We start from the raw sequence: 20,232 nt of genomic DNA, 5'->3' as shown, positions 1-20,232 counted from the left end.
ACGATGAAAATCTTATTGAACATCGCATTAGTTATGTGGACATTGTAGTAATAACATTAAAAAAAAAAAAAAAAACACTTCTCAATACAAATATAAAAAATGCAGAATTTTATATCAAGATTAATTTTCATTACTTTTCAAATCAAACCACCCTTAGAGACTATCTATGCGTTCACATTAGCAAAATTTTAAGGTTGTTCATTGCCATCAGTCAAAGATGATTACAACGCACACGGGATGCCGCAAAATAGCGACTCTTATGTTTTTACCTACAATTTTGTCAAAGATGATGTCTCTGAAAACCAAAGACGCATTTTTTGGATTTGAGTGTTTTAGAAAAAGAAAAAAAATTCTTTGTAATTAAATAGCTCAGGCCCTTACTGAAGGCAATTAATATTACTTCCTCTTTGACCATGCACCTCTACTTTTAATCCTTCTTAATTTACCAATGATTTGCTTCAATTAAGTATGTGTACAATGAATATTTGTATTAGTATGTCGCTTAGTCAAATATCATATGAGACAGAATTACCTAATTATGAAGATACTTACGGAGTACCTGGTTATGGAGTGAGTTGGGACTAAGTTACGTTCCCAAATGTAACTGCTATTCTACTATATAATATGGAAGTATTGTATAAAATAGTGTTCATGTGTTCTATTTTACGTGCACCCTTTTACATTAAACTCACTTCCCAATGAAACAAATTTACATATTGTATGGGGTAAAATATGCTACGATATGTGGCCACCAAAGAAGGGGACACGTGGAATCAAAATCGGGAGGACAGAAAATCGGGTGCATCTACCCCATGTGTCTCCGAGAAAGGCAAGTCCATAAAGGCATTAAGCTTGTTGCGCCTCGCAGTATTTAATGAAGAATATTCCACAGCATTAAGAGTAACGGCTCATTACAGGAATTCGGGCATTTACGTTTACCGTTATATTTTCATTATCACATTCCAATAATTGTCATTAGTGGTGGGCCTGACCATTACGCCCACTGAGCTATAAATAATAGGCTCGACTATCATTGTAAGGGACGATTTTTCTAGACATCAAAGAATTCTTCTAATACAACATCTTGATACTATTTTTCTGTCTCTAGCTTGTTGTTCTTATAATCATTGTGCCCGAAAACTCTGTCATAGGGCTCTCCATATCTATCGTTTTATCTACATTTGAGCTAAGCATCTTGCATCCAAATTGACTGATTAATTATCTTATGGGATCAAATTGATTCATTTGTCTAGAAACCATGAACAAAATTAACTGTACCATTTTTCGGGTAAATAGTTTAGCGCCCACCGTGGGGCCTAGACAGTTGTGTGGCTAAGTTGATCTTTACCTCTTTCACTCACAAGCTTTGATCGTTCTTGTCTTAGCAAAATCACAAAGAATGGCAATCAATACCACTAACAACACTCATAATCCTGTGGTTCAAGGGGAACACCACCATTTTAAGGACTCAACCAGCGACACTCGCAATGAGGGGGGAAGATGCCATGCCGGTGTATGATGGGCGGTACCCCACACAAATACGGGAAGCGACTCCAGATGATGCTAACTAGGGGCACGTAGCAGACACGGTGAGGATCCTGCAAGAGCAACATACAATCATCCTAGGCCACCTCACGCGGCAGGATCAGGTTATGACAGAGTTAAAACAGGCGCTATCAGGAGCTTCAAATAATGCAAAAAGGCAAGATCTAGTTCCTCCCGTTGTTCCTACGAACCAAACAATGAAGAGAGTCAACAACAATACTCCTAGGGATGAAGTTGGCCCCGACGGGGCTGGGGGAGCAGATTTGGACTCAATAGCGACAACGACCCATTCAAGGAAGAACTTTTGCGGTTCATGAAGGAAGTTAATGCCCGCATGGATCAGATCCCGGGTGCACCGCCGATACTAAAGGGTCCGAACTCGAAGAAGTATATTCAATTATCGTACAAACCGAATGCAGCCCCGGAACTAATCCCTAAGCGGTTTAGAATGCCTGAAGTGCTGAAATACGACGGAACTTCAGATTCACAGGAACACATCACCACCTACACAACGGCGGTAAAAGTAAACGATCTGGATCCTCACGAAATTAAGTCTGTATTATTAAAGAAATTTGGTGAGACTCTCACGACGGGAGCCTTGACGTGGTACTAATTACTGCCCGAGCACTCCATAGATTCCTTCGAGATGCTCGCAAATTCATTCATCAAGGCCCATACTGGTGCCAGAAAGGTACAAGCCCGAAAGGCCGACATATTCAGGATCACGTAGGGAGAGTCCGAATTGTTACGAAGGTTCGTTAGCCGGTTCCAGAAGGAAAGGATGTTGTAACCGGCTGTTCCGGATGAATGGGAAACTGAAGCGTTCACTAAGGGCTTAAACCCGAGGAGTTCAGATGCTTCCCGGAAGCTGAAGGAGAGTTTGCTCGAGTTTTAAGCAACAACTTGGGTGGATGTCCATAACCGGTATGAGTCTAAGATAAGGATCGAAGACGATCAGGTTGACTTCCTGCCATCAACACAGGGACGGGAAAAGAACAAAGATAAAGTAAAAGACGATGTCAACTCAGATAGACGAATTTCAAGGGGCCGATTTCTACCCTACAGTCGGTTGACAAATTTATTAATGACAGGAAAATCGATCGCGGGAGGAGTAACAGGCCGCTGCAGGATAGGGAGATCCCGGGGCCACGAGGCCCTTCCTATCCAAAGTTATCAGAACATAATTTCAACGTCAGTATGATGGAATTAGTGTCGGCCATGAGAGATATCAAAGAGGCGCGATTCCCAAGACCGATGAGGTCCAATCCCACCCCAAAGGGACACAAATTTATGGTGCGAATACCATGGCACTAATGGACACCGTACTGAGGACTGTCGGCATCTTCATGAAGAAGTGGCAATGTTGTTAAAGAACGGTCACCTCAGAGAATTTTTAAGTGACCGGGCCAAGAATAAACTATGGCCGGGACAGGGGAGACACGCAAACCTCGAAAGCAGGAGAGGAACCTCTATGCCAAACGATCAACATGATCTTTGGAGGGAACGAAATTAATGGGATCACCTTCTCAGCCGCAAAAAAGATAAAAGTATCGATGACCTATAGCAAGAGGTTCTGAGAAGATGATATCGCGTTTACGGATGAAGAGGTGGACGGATTACTACTGCCGCACAATGACGCACTGGTAATTTCTTTAAATGTGTTAAATTTCAAAATTAAACGTGTTTTAGTAGATCCAAGAAGTTCCACCAATATCATACAATGGAGAGTTCTGGATCAAGCTAAACTCACCGGGAGCATTGTCCCAGCAACAAAACTCCTTGCTGGATTCAACCTCGCAAGCGTGACAATCCGAGGGGAAATTGTACTGCTTATGGATGCAGAGGGCATAACAAAGACAGCTCTCTTTGAAGTAGTAGATGCAGATATGGGCTTTTATATCATCTTAGGGAGGCCATGGTTGCACGAGATAAAAGTTGTGCCTTCGACGTACCACCAACTGCTGAAATTCCCAACACCCGAGGGGATAAAGCAGATAAGAGGTAATCAATCGGCAACAAGAGAGATGAATGTGATCTCAGTTTCCCACAGTAAGGGAAAGGAACCTGTGGCATAGCAGTTACCGAAACCGGCTTCTGCCCCCGAACCAAAGGGAATTTCCTCGGAGACAGAGGAGTCGGAACAACATCAGGTACCAAGGTATTTCCAAGTATCGGATGAAACGGACGCAGTGAAGTCCACGGCAGAAGAACTGGAGCAAGTTGCATTGTTTGAAAAATTCCCAGAAAGGAAGTTCATTTGGGAACAGGACTGCACCCAGAGCTCATATCAGATTTTATTGAATTCCTTAAAATTAATACTGATTGTTTTGCATGGTCACACGAGGATATGACAAGAATCCCAACGGAGATAGCCGTGCACAAGTTAAGCTTGAACCCGAGCATACATCCGGTAAGGCAAAAGAAGTTCCTTATCGCAGAAGCAAGGAATAAATTCGTCGGAGAAGAGGTAACCCGTATACTTAAGATTGGTTCAATCTGAGAGGTAAGATATCCGGACTGGCTAGTTAATGTGGTAATAGTTCCTAAGAAGAACAATAAATTCTGCATGTACTTAGATTATAAATATCTTAATAAGGCATGCCTAAAGGACTCATTCCCATTGCCAAATATCGATCAAATGATCGACGCTACGGCCGGGCACGAGTTAATGAGTTTCCTCGATGCCTATTCCGGGTACAATCAGATCAAAATGAACCCGGAAGACCGGGAAAAAACTTCATTTATAACAAATTTTGGTACGTATTGTTACAACATAATGCCCTTCGGACTAAAAAAAAATGCCGGAGTCACTTACCAACGACTCGTAAATAAGATGTTCAAAAAACAAATAGGAAAAATGGAAGTATATATAAACGATATGCTCGTTAAGTCTCTGGATATAGTAACCACCTGAGGCATCTACAAGAAACGTTTGACACACTAAGGGAACATAATATGAAGCTTAACCCGGAGAATTGTGCATTCGGGGTCGGATCAAGTAAATTCTTAGGATTTCTGGTCTCACAGAGAGGAATTGAGGTAAATCCCGGCAAAATCAAGGCAATAGAGGACATCCTAGATCAAATATCCAATGTAAAGGAAGTACAAAGACTCACAGGCAGATTAGCGGCTTTGGGCAGGTTCATTTCCCGATCATCAGAAAAGTGTCATCGCTTCTTCACACTTCTCAAAAAGAAAAATAATTTTGAATGGACGTTGGAATGTCAACAAGCCTTGAAGGAATTAAAGGAATACCTTCCAAGCCCTCCGTTGCTCTCGAAGCCAAAAAAAGGGAAAATATTGTTGGTCTACCTGGCGGTCTCGGAAGTTACGATAAGCACAGTCTTAGTCCGGGAGGATAAAGGCATTCAATCCCCCAATTATTATGTTAGCAAAATTTTTAACGAGAGCAGAAACTCGCTAGCCACATTTGGAAAAACTGGCCTTAGCTCTCGTGGTCACTGCTCGGAAGCTGAGGCCCTACTTCCAATGCCACCCGATAGCCGTGCTCTCCGGTAGATTGGCCAAATGGGCGGTTCAAATGAGCAAATTTGACATAGAGTATAAGCCAAGGACAGCGATTAAATCACAAGTCCTGGCTGAGTTCGTGGCCGATTTCAGCCCGGGACTATTACCCCTGGCTGCCAAAGAGGCAATAATGGGGTCGGAACCGACATCGTGAGTCTGGACCTTGTTCACGGATGGAGCTTCAAATGTGAAAAGGTCTGGGCTCGGGATAGTCTTGATCACACCTTCGGGGGAAACCTTAAGGCAAGCTATCAGAACGATTCCTTTAACTAACATTGAAGCAGAGTATGAAGCTTTGATTGCAGGGCTCAAATTGGGCCGGGGGCTCGACTCCGAAGCCGTCAAAATCAAAGGTGATTCGCAGCTGGTGGTAAACCAGGTCTACGGAATTTTTGACACCAAAGATGAGCGAATGCAATACTATGTGGTAAAGGTTCAGGCCTTATTATCATGATTCCGAGAGTGGTCAATAACCTACATCCCGAGGTAAGAAAACGCGAAAGCAGTTGCATTGGCAAATCTGGGCTCAAAAACAAAAATCCGAGGACCGGAATCAGGTACGGTAGTACAACTGATGAACTTAGCCTTGGACACATATGGTTACTGCGAGGTAAATTCAACTAGTCTGGTCTACGACTGGAGAAACGAGATAATTAATTACCTCGAGCATGGAAAGTTGCCTGAAGACCCCAAAACATCGAGAGCATTACGCGCCAAAGCCGCACGCTATAGCTTTAAGAAAGGCCAATTGTACAAAAATCCTTTCAAAGCCTAGTGCTTAGGTGCATCAGAATCCAATTACGTCATGAGAGAATTCCATGAGGGGATATGCGGCAACCACTCGGCGCAGATTCTCTAGTGCTGAAATTAGTCCAAGCAGGGTATTACTGGCCCCATATGGAACAAGATGCCAAAAATTTTGTACGAAAATGTGATAAGTGCCAACTCCACGCACCACTAGTACATCAACCGGCGGAACCCCTGCATTCAGTTTTATGCCATGGCCATTCATGAAATGAGGAATGGACATTGTCGGCCCGCTACTACCGGCTCCTGGAAAGGTAAAGTTTCTTCTAATTTTAACTGACTATTTTTTCAAATGGGTGGAAGCAGGTCCTTATCAAAAGATCGGAGAACGCGAAGTGGTCGACTTCCTATGGGAAAACATAATTTGTAGGTTCAGAATACCGAAAGAGATTGCATGTGACAACGGGCCACAATTTATCGACGCAAAAATCACAAAATTCCTCAAAGATTTGAAGATAAAAAGGATTACCTCTTCACACTACCATCCGAGCGCAAACGGCCATGCAGAGTCAACAAACAAAACAATTGTGCAAAACCTAAAGAAAAGGTTGGAAGTAGCAATAGGCAATTGGCCTAAAGAATTACCTGGAGTGCTATGGGCCTACCGAACAACGGCCAAGTCAAGCACATGAGAAACCACTTTTTCCCTAGTATACGGCGTAGAAGCTTTGATACCGGTGGAAGTAGGGGAACCAACCTTAAGGTATTTGCAGGCAGACGAAGAGTCAAATAACGAGGCAATGGTAATCAACTTAGAACTGCTCGAGGAACGCAGGGACTTGGCACATGTCAGAATGGCAGCCCAAAAGCAGAGGATGGAGCGGTATTACAATCAAAGAACCAACCTTCGTTATTTTAAACGTAGGAGACTTGGTCTTGAGGAAGGTGACTCAGAACACCCAAGAACTCAACGCCGGCAAATTAGCCTCTAAATGGGAAAGCCCTTACCGAGTTTCATCTATCACCGGTAAAGGGTCATACGAGTTGGAAAACCGCAACGGAGACAAGTTGCCCAGCAACTGGAACGTGGCTCATCTCAAAACATATTACTGCTGACAAACAACAGCCAAAACAGAAAGTATGTGCTGCACTCTTTTATCCTTCGTTCTGCTTTTTATCCCAATTGGGTTTTTTCAGGCAAGGTTTTTAACGAGGCAGTGACCACAAACATACTACAAAAACAGCAGTAATAAAACCCTTGATGACAAGGCAAACAAACAAGTCTACACTCAGAGACGATAAGGTAATCTTTGCTTTGGTAGCAAATTCCCATCGGGAAGTTAAGTTTGCTACCAAACAAAGGTTACACGATCGTTCACGAGCATAAAATACTAGAGGATTGTTAGGTATTCTTTCGCTCGATAGCATGAATTCCTAAGGGGAAAGCAAAATATGTTACCGAGCGAAGAGTTGACGGAGCAATTCATCGGTGGGACCTTCGAAGATACAAGACTTCCAATGTTTCAATTCTCATTCTTCGCATTAGAACAATAATGATATGATTACAAGGCAACACTGAATGTCACGTCAATCGAGAACTAAAATCCGGCAAGGCAACATTGAATGCCACATCAACCAGGAATAAAAATCCGGCAAGGTAACACTGAATGCCACGTCAACCGGGAACAAAAATCTGGCAAGGCAACACTGAATGCCACATCAATCGGGAATGAAAATCTGGCAAGGCAACACCGAATGCCACGCATCATTGGGATCGGGGACTGCACAGCCAGCCCGGAAGAAACAAGTTATACAAGATAGCCACAAGTCATGGCAACTTCTTTTTAGCAAAATGCCTATGTAAACTATGAAAACGGAAGGAATGAAATGAAATCCTTTTGCTTTTATCTTGTTTCTTGCCTACACGATGAGCTAATTTTGTCATTTGAAAGTTAAACAAGTACTTCAAATGTTAGTGCCATAATGAACAAGAGACGTCTTCTTCAAGAGCACAGTAAACATAAGAGGGCCCTCTCTTATAAAAACCCTCATGTTAAAGGGTTAGTTCCGAAGAATATATCCCCGGAACCAAAAATGCTATTGGGAAAAAATATACCCGAAGCCGCATATAAAAAAGATGCGGAAGCCAAACTTGCGCAAACACTTAAAAAACCCCTCCTATTAAAAGGTTAGTTCTAGAAGAATATATCCTCGGAACCAAAATGCTATCGTGAAAAAATACACCCGAAGCCACATATGAAAAAGACGCAGATACCAAACTTGCGCAAATACTTATTGAAACCCTCAGGTAAAAGGAATAATTCTCGGAGACAGAAGTGCATCGAAGAAAATGCATCCGAGACCACATACAGGAAAATATGCACAGACATTCAAGCAAAAGTAAGACTCGATCAAACATTTGAGCAAAAATATGTCTTCATTTACAAGAATGTGCCAAAAGAAATACAAAACAGGGAAAGAAAAAGCTAAGCTACAACATCACTGGAATCGGGAGGAAGAGAAGCATCCATATCCCTAGGAGCAGTAGCCGGTTCAACCGATGGCTCAACATCTTCCCCAGCTTGATCTTCGGCATCATCGCCTTCCGATTTCTCTTCAGTGTCCGAAATCTCGGAACCAGAATCAGAAGAACCTAGAGCATCAGACCGCGCTGGGAGTCCTTTCTTTGCAGCCAACTCAAGCTCGCGTGCCTTAGCAATTTCGGCATCAATATCAAAAATGCCGGCTTTGGCTCTTTCCAAGGTCTTTCTCCCCATGCTGTACATAGCGTAAGTTTTTTCAATAATAAGGGAAGCCTCTCGGCTCCTGAGTTCTTCTTTGAGTTGAGCGATCTCGGCAAAAAGATTATCCCGGGCGAACCTGGCAAATCAGAGACTGACATCGAGATCATGGACGATTGAACTATAGAGCCTGTTATGCTCGATAGTTTTCTTATACTTATCCTCCAACCGGGCATGTCTCGCCCCCGCGGCAGCAAGCTCTTCGGCCTTAAAATTCAAGGCTGCTTCTAAATTAGTTACCCTTTTAACAGCAGCAGCCTCATGATCATCGGCAGCAAGAATGGCATTCTGAACCTCAGCCCATTTAGCCTTGACTTCATCAAAACAGGCCCTCAGCGGCCCAACTTCCTCGCTGAGGGTTACCACTTCCTACTCACTTTGCTGCAAAAGGGCTTCCAAAACATCGGCCTCGGTGGCCCTGGTTCCAGCTCCGAAAGGTGAAGAACAGTCCGTGCCCGTTCTGCCAAAAGCTAATCCCGTTCAGAAGAGAGTTCTTCCTTCTCGCGGATTAAACTTTGTAGGCCCTCGAAAGCAAGAAAATTGGCCTGCGAGATAAGAAGAGGTAAAGCTTAAAATGCATTCATTCAGAAGCTCAAAAATAGCAGAGGAAGAAAGAAACATACCGCTGCGGCATTATGCATGACATTGTTCAACAAACACTCTCCCGAGAGTGTCTGAATCTTTTCCCAATCCTTCTTTAAAGCCAATGGCTTCAGATAATGTTCAAGCTTCATCGGCCGGGAAAGAAGGTTGCACCCGGTAGATACTGAAAGGGTAACATTCCTCCTCCTCTGAGGATCTTCAGAAGGGGCAGCATAATTTTTTCCCAAATTCCCATAAATAGGGGACTGTGGGAAAGGAACACCCTCAGCACGGTCAGGTGCGGCCGATGGAGGTGATATTGTTGGTGGAAGCATAGATGAAGATGGAAATGATATAGCAGCAGTTGGTGCCGAAGAAGGGGGTGATAAAGCTGGTAAGGGAGAAGAACGGGAAATATCTGCATTGAAGGCAGCACTGGTTGTTGGGTGCTCACCAACCAAGGACGGCAAGAACCTGGTACACTGCCTCGTAGTACCGGGCAAAGCAATTGGGGCCTGAGAACGAGAGTTGGTATTTTCCACCAAAACAAACACTTCCCAAAGTGCCGAGACATCATCCTCGGCGGATGTGACTGCGTCAACATGTTGAGCATCCTGTTGAGAGGATAAGGGTTGTTGTCTTCTATGAAGAGAAGCTCCCTCATTACTAGCTTCTTCACCATCAATCACTATTGTATCTATGACCGGCCCGGAGAGAGGACCGGCCAACGTCGCCACCTGGAATGATTCAGGGGCATCAACCTTTGCCCTCTTATTCTTCTTCCCAGCCGCAGAGGAATGCCTTCTTTTTGGTTGCTTGTTCTCTGGCCGGGGACTCCGTGAAGAAATATTTGTCCCCGGAGTAGACCCGGAGGCACCCGTTCGAGCAAGCGCCTCCTAGAGTAGTCTCGCCGCATCAGCAGGGTCGGCCAAAATATCCTCTTCAGGGATCTCGACTGAGCCCGGGGGTAGACCTAATTTGAAAAACAAGTCAATAGATTCAGCCAAATTCCACATATGCAAAAACTGAAGCAAAGCAAATTATAGTTACAATGATTTTTGGCCTTCCACCTGTATTTGATGGACAGTTCTTTCCACAAACAGATTTCGGGCGTGGTGATATCCAATATCTTTTTAACCCACTGGTCCAAGCCTTCTACCACCGCTGAGACCCATCGGGTCGCTATAACATACAGAAGTTGAAAGATCAATACAGGCGTGCATAAAAAGGCATTTAGCAGGAGAGAACATATTGAAAGAAAACTTACGGGAACGGTTCCAAGCAACCAGAAAGGATGAGTCCGTTATTGGAATAATGTCACCGGAGGCAACTGCAACAAACCGTTCTATCCACCCTCGGTCATTGTCATTATCCATGCTGGAAATCAAAGCATGCTGACCACGTTTGCAAAGATTCATCATCCCCCTGCGGAAGATCTTGGGGGAGTACAGATTCATCATGTGAGCCAGGGTCATCTCTTTTCTGGTTTTAAAGCACAAGCGAAGGCAGGCAACCGTCCTCTACACAGAAAGGTTTACCTGTGCCAAACATACCTGGTAGAGGAGGCAAAATTCCTCTTTCACGGAATCAAGCTTCCCACTCAAAGAAAATGTACCCAAGGTAAAAGGGTACGTGCAAAATTCCTCTATCACGGAATCAAGCTTCCCTCTCTGGGAAGGGTCACTCGCTCCGATAGGTCGGGAGCGATGATGTCCAAATTTGGGCAGCAGCGGTCTTCCTTCACATTAGGGATACTGAAAAGGTGAATGGAAGATGGATACCTGCTAACCGCCCATGTACGGGGGTTATCAGTGGGAAATTTCTCCTCCAAATCCTTCAAAGTACTGAGCCTTCTAGAGATTATGGAACTTACTATTGGAGGAACAGAATCTTCGTTCTTAATCTTGCTCTTCGAAGAACCAGCGCTTTTAGATGAAGAAGTCATTGGAGAAGAGAAAAAAAAAAGTTTTGTGTTTGGAAAACATTAGAGAAAAGATGTAAAACAGGGATACAGGTTGGATGTTCAAGCAACTGGTAAAATCCAAAGGAAAAGGGAGTTGATACGTATAGGTAAAAATTTTAGACGGCTAAAATACTTGGCTCCAATTACCTCGATAACAGGCAAAAGGCATGCTAAATTAGGGCTGCTTATCGGGCGAATTGGGCGGTTAATTACTCTTAACGATTTGGCTTAACGGTTATCGGCTTTTAAATGTATTAATCCGCTAGCCACCCGATAAGATGTCGGGCGAATTGATATCGGTTTAGCTCTTATCGGGCGGCTTATCGGCCTAATTCAATTTATATTGCGTGCATTAATTATGTGCTGACTGCCTAGCATACAAATTCAGAATAAAAAATTACACATTGAGTCCAGACATACATGTCTGTTAACGCCTACATAAGAATGATGTAGTGTGTCGTGTGTTGTAGAGCGAAAAAAGCAGAATATATTGTAGGCTACATTACATCCCAAAGCAGACTACATATGAGTCCAGACATATATTTCTGTTAATGCCTACCATTAAATCCCAAAGCAGACTACATTACATCAGTCCAGAATACATATTTCAAAATGACTAATCCATAAGTGAGCAGACTACACATAAATGTTTGGCCTGCAGCTAACGCCTAACAGTGCTTGAATTTCTGCAGGTTCAAAGTTCAAACAACAACTTCAAATTTCTAACTTAAACTCTCAACCAAGCATTTCACACTATATCATTAACCATACAAACAACACCAAGCAAAAGGCAGTTATGTATAGAAATAGGGATGGATTATAAGCATTAAACATTTTACAGGAAACGCAAATGTGCTCTTTCCCCAGAACATAATTCAAGACAGTACTATCATCAATAATGTGGGATAAAAGTTGTGGCACAACACTGTTGTTCTTCTATTAAACATAAACAACATGCATTAGTTTAAAAAAACAAAAGCAGAGGTGAACCATAGATAGCAGCTTAAACAATCTTGTTGTAGGGTGGGAGAATAAGCTTAGCTAATAGCTGGAAGAAGTGGAAGAAGTGGAAGGGTTTTTGATATTTAATATATATATTCTTAACGGGTTAACGGATTATCCGTTAAGAAAATTGAATAATCCGCCCCCAAACCGATAAGCCGTTAATAAAAAAATTTTAATCTGTTCCCCGTCCGTTAAACCGTTAACCCGATACCAATAAACCATTAAGCTTCGGTTTCGGTTCGGTTTTGAACACCCCTATGCTAAATCATGGGAGGACGCATGTTATAGGCATTAAATGCGGGAGGACAGGCGTCTAATCAACCGTTAGTAACCTTCAAAAGGAATTATAGTAATTACCGCCAAAAGAAGATTCTCACCAACTTTCCAGTAACACAAAGTTATGTCACCGAAAAGTAGGGGGACTGTTTGTATTGGGTAAAATATGTTACAATACGTGACTACCAAAGAAGGGGACACGTAGAATCAAAGCCGGGAGGATAGAAAACCGGGCATATCTACCCCATGTGTCACCGAGAAAGGCAAGTCCATAAAGGCATTAAGCTTGTTGCGCCTGACAGCATTTAATGAAGAATATTCCATAGCATTAAAGAGTAACGGCTCATTATAGGAATTCGGGCATTTATGTTTACCATTATGTTTTCATTATCACATTCCAATAATTGTCATTAGTGGTGGGCCTGACCATTACGCCCACTGAGCTATAAATAATAGGGTCAACTATCATTGTAAAGGACGATTTTTCTGGACATCAAAGAATTCTTCTAATACAGCGTCTTGATACTATTTTTCTGTCTCTAGCTTGTTGTTCTTATAATCATCGTGCCCGGAAACTCTATCCCCGGGCTCTCCATATCTATCGTTTTATCTACATTTGAGCTAAGTATCTTGTATCCAAATTGACTGATTTATTATCTTATGGGATCAAATTGATTCATTTGTCTAGAAATCGCAAACAAATTCAATTGTACCATTTTCCGGGTAAATACACACACACACACACACACACACACATATATATATATATATATATATATATATATATATATATATATATATATATATATATATAATGAAATGGAGAGAGTAGTAAAATACTGATTCCTTACTTACTGTTTACATTACACCAAACCAATAAAAAGTGATCCTATAAAATTACTTTTTACATGCATACTTATGAGTCAATCATGGTAATTAAATAATACTTCCACCTCAATTTTTGCTTCATGATTTGCTTCAAGAAACCCAATTTTTCAATGTTCACACGATATTGGCAACAACTACTACAAATATATAGACCAACTAGAGTAAGTCTACGTAATTTTCTTTCTTTTGTACTCATGCTTGTTGTATTTTACTTCTTTCTTTCGGCTACAAAATAGTAGTACAAACTTTTTTATTGTTAAGTTGCTGGCTGAAGTCAAAGCTTGAGACTTCTTTTCTACGATTAGAAGTATATCATGGCCCAACAAAGAAATCCAATCAATACTAGGTTTTAAATTCTAAAAATCTTCAATACGCTTCACCAAATTTAGCTACTACCACTACTACTTACTACTACTACAAGGAAAGACTAACTTTCAGTTTAGCTATGTGCTAATTAAAATGTTTTAACTGAAGTATGTCTCTTTTTTTAAGATGGAAAAGGGACCCAACAGCAGCACAAGAATTTAAAAGGAACAGATAAAATTGGTTGACTTGACAATTTCATCAGGAATCACAAAAGCAGCCATAGGAAATCATATAGACCATGCACGAAATGTAAAGTAACCAGTCAAACGAACATATTTTGACTTCAACAACAGCATACTACAGTTTAGAAGACACAATAGGAAATACTAATTGCTAGGAGCGCAATAGAAAACCATCAACCATCAACCAAACAACACAAAAACAAACACATTAGACCAGAATAGTCACTCAGTACTCATCTCCTTCATCACCCCCTTCTTCATCGTCAACTTCAGCACCAACCTCCTCATAATCCTTTTCCAGAGCAGCAAGGTCCTCACGTGCTTCACTGAACTCACCTTCCTCCATACCCTCACCCACATACCAGTGCACAAAAGCACGCTTGGCGTACATCAGATCAAACTTGTGATCAATGCGCGAGAAGACCTCAGCAACACTGGTTGAGTTAGAGATCATGCACACAGCTCTTTGCACCTTGGCAAGGTCGCCTCCAGGGACAACAGTTGGTGGTTGGTAGTTGATACCACACTTGAATCCAGTTGGGCACCAGTCAACAAATTGGATAGTGCGCTTGGTCTTGATGGTGGCCACAGCAGCGTTGACATCCTTTGGCACAACATCACCACGGAACATCAGGCAGCAAGCCATGTACTTGCCGTGGCGAGGGTCACACTTAACCATCATAGAAGAGGGTTCAAAGGCACTGTTTGTGATCTCCGCAACTGAGAGCTGCTCATGGTAAGCCTTCTCAGCTGAAATGACTGGAGCATAGGAGGAAAGCATAAAGTGGATTCTGGGATAGGGTACAAGATTGGTCTGGAATTCATTCACATCAACGTTCAAGGCTCCATCGAACCTCAAAGAAGCAGTCAGAGAAGAAATGACCTGCATTGGAAGCACAGAAATTACTATCTACGATTGAAGAAGAATATAGTATGTACAATACAGCCCAGAATGATATGCACTCAATTACCTGTGAAATAAGGCGGTTAAGGTTGGTGTAAGTGGGGCGCTCAATGTCCAGTGAGCGCCTGCAAATGTCATAAATGGCCTCATTGTCAAGAAGGATTGCAACATCCGTATGCTCAAGCAGCGAGTGAGTTGAAAGCACACTGTTGTAAGGCTCCACAACAGATGTTGAGACCTGTGGTGAGGGATAAATTGTGAATCCAAGTTTTGATTTCTTGCCATAGTCAACTGAGAGACGTTCCAGTAGAAGTGATCCAAGGCCAGAACCAGTGCCACCACCGACAGCATTGAAAACCAGAAAACCTTGAAGGCCAGTACAGTTGTCTGCAAGCTTCCTAATGCGATCCAAACAAAGATCAACTATTTCTTTCCCAACTGCAAACAAGACAAAAAGATAACTACCAGCACATTATTGAGCTAAAAAAAATAGGAAACATTGCGTCAAGGAATAATGTTTACTTGTGTAGTGGCCACGGGCAAAGTTGTTGGCTGCATCCTCTTTGCCACTGATGAGCTGCTCGGGGTGAAAGAGCTGTCTGTATGTTCCCGTCCTGACTTCATCAATGACAGTAGGCTCAAGATCTACAAAAACAGCACGTGGAACATGCTTTCCAGCTCCAGTTTCACTGAAGAAGGTGTTGAATGCATCATCACCACCTCCAATAGTCTTGTCACCCGGCATCTGGCCATCAGGCTATGGGAGAAGTGAAAAACAAGATTTTCAGTGATGCAGAATAAACAGGACTTCAAAACAAAAAGATGTACATAGGCACTATAGAATGCAGAGAATTAAATTGAATCTACACAATACTTCAATATATATTCCAACTGTTTGCAGTACAGTGGATTGTATATGTTCGCAAACCAAATGATACATCGTACATTATCAGTAATTATATAGAAAATACATTTGAAATAAATGTAATAAAGGTTTTTAAACTTCGAAAAAAACACAAATTACCCCCTAGCATTCGACAAGATTGAGGATAATTTCACAAAAAGAAATTACATATTTCTGGCTCTTTTAAATACCAATTGATATATCAACCTATCTGTAACCAGCACATAGGACATAAAGAAATAAGAAACTGAATTAGTTCTAAAATGTAAAGAAATATTCAGAGAATTTGCAATTTCCAGTGGATCTATAAGAAAAAAAAAATGAATTCCATTCCAATCTGTTCAAAAGCAACTAGATTTATAACCGCCATTTTCAATTCCAATAGATTTAGGGAGATAACAATGCACGTGATAACAGGTTACCAAACGCATAACAAAAAATTACAAAAATCAATTTCACAATGACAGATTAATGGGTAGTAATGTACCAATTTGCAGAAAGAATAATAGCGATAAGAATGCAAATGAAACCAAAATATTCACACATATGCGCACAATTTTTATTCAACTAGATCTATAAGATGATATCATACTTTTCATGAATATCTATTCTGATTCAACCTAGATCTAATAAAAAAAAAACAGCGTCTTCAAATAGTTCTAACCGCCAGAATACGCATATTAAAAATAAAAAATAATAATATATGTAAAACTAAATTTCACAATGGATCTAAAATGTGCACACATATATAAACAATTTTCAATTCATATACTTGAATTTAAACAGATCTATAAAAATACCTGAATGCCATGTTCGAGGCAGTAAAGTTCCCAGCATGCATTTCCGACCTGAATACCGGCCTGGCCAATGTGGATTGAAATGCACTCTCTCATTTTCACAGTTGTCTTTTTTAAAGAAATTCAAAAAGAGAAAGTGTAGAAGGAGAATGGAACAGGAAACGACGTTTATCAAGACGCCTTCCGAAAATTTTCAGATCTGGGTATCTGCTGAACTGAGGGCAGTTTATATAAGAATGCCAGAAATGTCTCTCCGAAAAAGATATAGGGACTGGAGAAAAAGAAAAAATCTAGGGACCGAAGAAAAAGAAAAAATCTGAGGTGAAATAAAACTAACCCTTGTTTACTATATTTGTAAAAAAAAAAAATAAATAATCCGGGGTCCACGGTTTATCGGTAATGTCAGTTTTGGGTGTACAAAGAAAATCGATAAATCGCACTAAATCGATAATCTGAGTCAAATCAAGAAAAAAATTCAATTGTGGTTTGATTTGACTTGGTTTTGTGTTGGAAGAAAAAACCCGACCATAATTGGTTTGGTTTGGTTTTAACTAAAAAAAGTCAAACCGAAACCAAACCAACCCGACATTATATTTATATAATTTTTAAAAATATGTTATACATACAAATATTTATTGTAATATAATTTATAAATATTTCTTAAATTTGTTTATCTTTAAACGTATTATTTAAAATTTGGATTTAACATTCTTGAATGGACCAATAAATCTTATAGCCCATAAAGGTAGTAAGTCAAATAAAAATCAAATCACTACTAATGCTAATAAAGGAAATTCAATTCAATACTAGGAATGACAATAGTGTTGGATATTTATTTTTAAGTTTTGCATTGGTTTGTAATGAAAATGCATAACCTAGTTTATCTTTTTCTTTAGTACTTAGTTGTCTAATTAATAGTACTTATTAGCTGTACTTATTTTAGCATGACCTATATAGTATTTTTAGATTATGTTAATTTTTATTATGGCGTATTAATTAGTAATATTTTCTTTATGTGATTTTATTATCTTTGTTATTAAATATTTTAGTACAATGCTATAACTCATCTCATATTATTGTGTTATTTTAATGAAAAATACATTATATAGTTGTATCCTACTAGGACTAAAGAAATATTTGGAGCACAAGTTACATATTTTGTGCTATGAAGACTTTACAGGAAAAGGAACCCGAAAATTCGGGAAAAAAAACCGAAAAATCCTAGAAAAATCGAGATTGAAAAACTCAACTTATTGGTTTGATTTGGTTTATAGATTTAAAAATCCGACACTATTGATTTGGTTTGGTAATTAAAAAATACGAATCAATCCGATCCATGTACACCCCTAATGGCCGCTAAGAGATTATCCTAGGAGTAATTTGCCAAAGTTGAGTTTTGATAGTACTTTATTTTGGCTTAATACATGATTACCACCCTAACTTGATTAAAATACTTCATAGTTCATGACTTCATGCCCACCTTAACTTTGCGGAACATCTTTATAGATAGTACATTAAAAGTATTCCTTCCTTTTGTTTTAGTAAACGAGTCATGTTTATATTTTACTCTTATCCTTTCATGTAGTGGAAAGTTAAGCTGTCTAAAAGAATACCCGGGAAATTTAAGTTGAGTAAGAGATATTGCTGTGCAGTTCTCATTTCTCACACGCTTAGTTATATAGTTGTGGACCGTCAAAATCAGGCTCGCCCCTTGTGTGACTAATCCAGACGGGAATATGATAAGTTAAGTTCGACCTCGAATTATATCGAATCGAGGTGCGAGGTTATACCGTTAAGTTCGAGACCCCGGGACCAAACAAAATCGAGATCGAGGGAAATTTGTCAAACCGAATAACAGAAGGACGAAATATTCGCGATCGGTTGTAGATCACGGCAGAAATCTCAGCACGTATCAAGGATATGCCAATTAATTAGCTAATCATGAGATTTCTTACCTCAAATAAAATTGTATCAAGAGTAGAACTCCCCTACTATATAAATGGGGCCCGATCATTTGTAAAAGGGATCACATTACACAACATAAAGTAATATACTATCATTTTCTAGCTTTTATCGTCTTGTTACTCTATTCATACATCAGTTGAAACATCTATTAGTTCAAGGGTGATCGAACTCGAGGGCCAAGGCTGTTCGATTTGTGTGATTTGCATTTATTCTTTTATCGTCAATTTCAATATTAATCTATTCTCTTAATTCGTACCAAGTTGTATCATGTATCCTTAAAACCACATATAAATTCAATCGTTATCCGATTTAAAGGGTAAACAGTTTGGTGCCTACCATGGGGCTAAGGACAATAGTAATTACATGGTACAAGTTTTCATAACACACACTATTTTACATTTGTTCTTTTAAGTATCTTTGATTCCAGGATCAACATGTCGAACTCTCAGTCAGCACCCGTACACGTGGACAATGATTTCGGTCACCACGACAAAAATGATAACATAGCACCAGGGAACGACATACCTCTAGTTGGCCTCGATGGAGTTCCGGTTGTAGGTCCAATCGACGTCAGCTCGCATGTAGCCATCAATACAAATTTGGCTGTCGATCCCGAGAGCAACATCCGTAGCGATGTTCGATCAGCCGCTCAAAGCACACATGGTGGTAAAGAGGGCGGGATCAGCCTTCGGGTGATCTTTGAAATATTGCAGGCTCAACAAGCAGCGATAGCCCAGCTCCAAAACCAGATTCACCCACCAAGCAGGATCGAGCCCAAGCCGTCCCAGGCAGTTGCCCATAGGGTCGAATCAGTTTCAAGAAAATCGAATGGGAATGAATCGGGGGCCGATCCTGCAATCATGAAGATGCTCTAAGAACTAACAAAACGATTTGAGTCAGGAGGAAAAGAAGATCAAGGCAAATGACAAGAAGGTGGAAACTTACAACTCCAGGGTCGATCAAATCCCGGGGGCACCACCATATTGAAGGGTCTGGATTCCAAAAAGTTCGTGCAAAAACCCTTTCCCTCGAGCGCGACTCCCAAACCGATTCCCAAGAAGTTTCGCATACCCGAGATTCCTAAATACAATAGAACGACAGACCCGAACGAGCATGCCACCTCTTACACATGTGCTATTAAAAGAAATGATCTAGAAAATGACGAGATCGAATCTGTCTTACTAAAGAAATTCGAGGAGACCCTGTCAAAGGGAGCTATGATATGGGACCATAATTTACCACCTAATTCTATTGATTCATTTGTTATGATTACAGATTCCTTTGTAAAGGCGCATGCTGGGGCCATCAAGGTCGAAACTAGGAAATCGGACCTTTTCAAGGTAAGGCAGAAGGACAACGAAATGCTCAGAGAATTCGTGTCTCGATTCCAAATGGAACGAATGGATATGCCACAGGTCGCCGATGATTGGGCTATTCAAGCTTTCACCCAAGGACTCAATGTACGAAGCTTAGTGGCTTCGCAACAGTTGAAGCATAATTTGATAGAATACCCGGCTGTTACTTGGGCTGATGCGCATAATCGATATCAATCAAAGATCAGGGTCGAAGACGACCAACTTGGGGCTCCTTCCTGGTCCGTTTATCCTCTCAGGCCCGTTGATAGAATCAAGAGGGACATTGATCGAGAAATGAGGTTGAACAGGGATCGGTACCGGCCGTATAATGGAGATCATATGAGAAGAGGATCTAGGCGAAATCCTGTACTAAATGAAAGGAGAAATGACCGAGGTTAGAGCTCTCGAGGGCTCATGAGCAAGA

General features: G+C 40.9%; 1 protein-coding gene across 1 annotated transcript; it reads right to left on the bottom strand.

Moving 5' to 3' along the window:
• Positions 1-13,951: 13,951 nt before the first annotated feature.
• Positions 13,952-16,661, bottom strand: LOC107781962 (tubulin alpha-3 chain). Its single transcript, NM_001325328.1, is given in 4 exon segments — positions 13,952-14,766; positions 14,855-15,225; positions 15,310-15,544; positions 16,492-16,661. Coding segments are annotated over 4 exon segments (1,356 nt in total). The 5' UTR covers positions 16,585-16,661; the 3' UTR covers positions 13,952-14,109.
• Between the last annotated feature and the right edge of the window lie 3,571 nt (positions 16,662-20,232).

This window comes from Nicotiana tabacum, chromosome 15, assembly GCF_000715075.1.
Source record: "Nicotiana tabacum cultivar K326 chromosome 15, ASM71507v2, whole genome shotgun sequence".
Taxonomy (NCBI): domain Eukaryota; kingdom Viridiplantae; phylum Streptophyta; class Magnoliopsida; order Solanales; family Solanaceae; genus Nicotiana; species Nicotiana tabacum.
This window is presented reverse-complemented; position numbering and strand designations above follow the sequence as displayed.